Here is a 2,159-nt window from a genome sequence, read left to right as displayed (position 1 = left end):
TTTGAGTTTAAATTTCAAGACTCACTAAAATCACAAAACTTATTGCATAAAGAGTAAAGAGCCCCTGCCTAGCAGTCTCAACTCTCTAGCAAACCCTATCTTTCCCTTCAAGATACCTTGACTCTTCTTTCTTCTTCTAGTGAAGTTCAGGGGGATTTTCTATTCCATACCATCATTCTTACATTTAACAATTTCAATCACTTACCCAATCGCCCAACTTCCTGTCCTGCCCTCTCCTCTTTTGCTTCCATCTGTCTCTTAAAGAATGGTACCTACCCTTCACTCACATTATTCTTTCTCCCATAATCCAGACCACTGCTTGTCATGAACCTAGTGCACTACCAGATGTCTGTCCATACTTACAGATGCATAGTCTCTTTATTTCTATGTAATAGAGATGCATATACTTCTACCTAGAGTGATGACTTCTTTTAACATTGTATATGTATTTCATCCCGATTGAGAGGATTTATTAGGTAGCTTAGTAGGTTAACACCAGTCAGAATCAGTAAGCAGCAGGGAGAAGGTCATTGGGCCACAGCAACACCTCTCCTCAGCCACCAGCCAAGCCTCCTCTGGTTCTCAGCCCCTCTCAGTCATGTGGTCCCTTGGCCACTGTCTCCATACACCAGGAAGCTTGCCTATCACTCTGTCTCTATTGTACATTTATCATTGCACTTAATGATGCATATTAAAATCAATAGAATTCATAAGGTGCTCTTTGATTTCTAAAATTCCCAAATTAGGAATTAGTAATAGGTTAAGTATGTTCTAAATTGATCTCCTTTCTTTTCCAGGGTGAATTGCTATAGTGTGGTGACAGCCCAAACCCCCTTTGGGGGATTCAAGATGTCTGGCAATGGACGAGAACTGTAAGAATCACTTTCTATGAAGATTAGCCCTTATCTAAGTGGAAACATCTACCACTTGTAGGGAATTAATCCAGAGCAACTCTTTTATACAAAATGTGCCTTGATCTTCTCCCTAGCCTTCCTCTTCTTTCTTCCTTTCTTCTTTCTTTCTGTGTTTGTTGTTGTTGTTGTTGAGATCTAGACCACCAAAGAGTTTATCAGATGCTCATTGTCCCCCCAAATTTAGAAAGGTAATGGGAAATATAATTTTTTTAAATCCCACTTTTCACAAATGACCACACACATGTACTTTGCATGAATATTGAAATATGTGCCTGCTTTTTGAAGTGTTCATTGTATAAATGAATGCAAATCTATTGGGAAAATAGTTCCAGAAAAAATTGGATTTCAAATTGACACTTTTTTCCAAAAACTCAACTCACTGCCGCTGAGGTGATTCCAACTCATAGTGATTCATAGGCTGGGGTAGAACTGCCCCTGTGTGTTTGGAAAGTGTACCTCTTTGCAGGAATAGAAAGCATTATCTTTCTCCCGCAGGGCAACTGGTGCAAACCAGCTTCTTCTCAGAACAAAGACAGGGCACTGCACTCCTGGTACTGTCTTTGAAACACACAGGGGCCACTGAGAGTCAGAATTGAAGTGATGACATTGAGTGAGAACTTTGCCGTTCATAGCATAACCCAAATGCCACCAGTGTTAGAAGTGTACAGATATAAGTGCACACGAGTTCTTTGAATATAACTCTTCAATGTGTGTGTATGTAAGACAATTTGCTCTCATTAGTTGAAATGTGATGTATTGATGTATGTTCTAAACTTTTAAGTATCTGGATGAACCAGTTTGGGTACTAAAACATAAAGTTACATTTGACTAAGGAAAGTAATATATTTTATAATCATAGGTTGAAACTATATACACAAATAATTATAAACCTTCAGTTGCTTTCAAACCAGGATATTCAGATCTTGTTTTAATATGTACACACACAAATGTAAACACAGAAAGTAATGGCAATCTTTGGTTAACTTTGTTCACTAAATTTTAACCACTTTATGTCTTAAAATTTTTCTTATACTTAAATGATACATTAAAAGGTCATAGACTCATCCTATAAAAACATTATAGAATGAAACATATTGAAACAACCTATGTCATAAATAGCACGCAAAAATGAATCCTCAAGATCCAGACCTGTTTCAACCCAAGTCTGACAATAATCACATTTATTACCCTTGAGAATTGTAAGTGCCTATTAACTCAAAATACAATAAAACCCCTATTGACTAA

The 2,159-nt window shown here is 37.2% G+C and overlaps 1 protein-coding gene across 1 annotated transcript in view; it reads left to right on the top strand.

The window, feature by feature from the left end:
- ALDH1A1 (aldehyde dehydrogenase 1 family member A1) overlaps positions 1-2,159 on the top strand; it is a 57,841-nt gene that overhangs the window by 53,712 nt on the left and 1,970 nt on the right. The window contains exon 12 of the mRNA XM_045288526.1: positions 798-872. Within this exon, the coding sequence (XP_045144461.1) occupies positions 798-872 (75 nt within the window). The remainder of the gene's footprint in view (positions 1-797; positions 873-2,159) is intronic.

This window comes from Echinops telfairi, unplaced genomic scaffold (assembly GCF_000313985.2).
Source record: "Echinops telfairi isolate 266 unplaced genomic scaffold, ASM31398v2 ScPeMD7_22;HRSCAF=79, whole genome shotgun sequence".
NCBI classification, from domain to species: Eukaryota; Metazoa; Chordata; class Mammalia; order Afrosoricida; family Tenrecidae; genus Echinops; species Echinops telfairi.
This window is presented reverse-complemented; position numbering and strand designations above follow the sequence as displayed.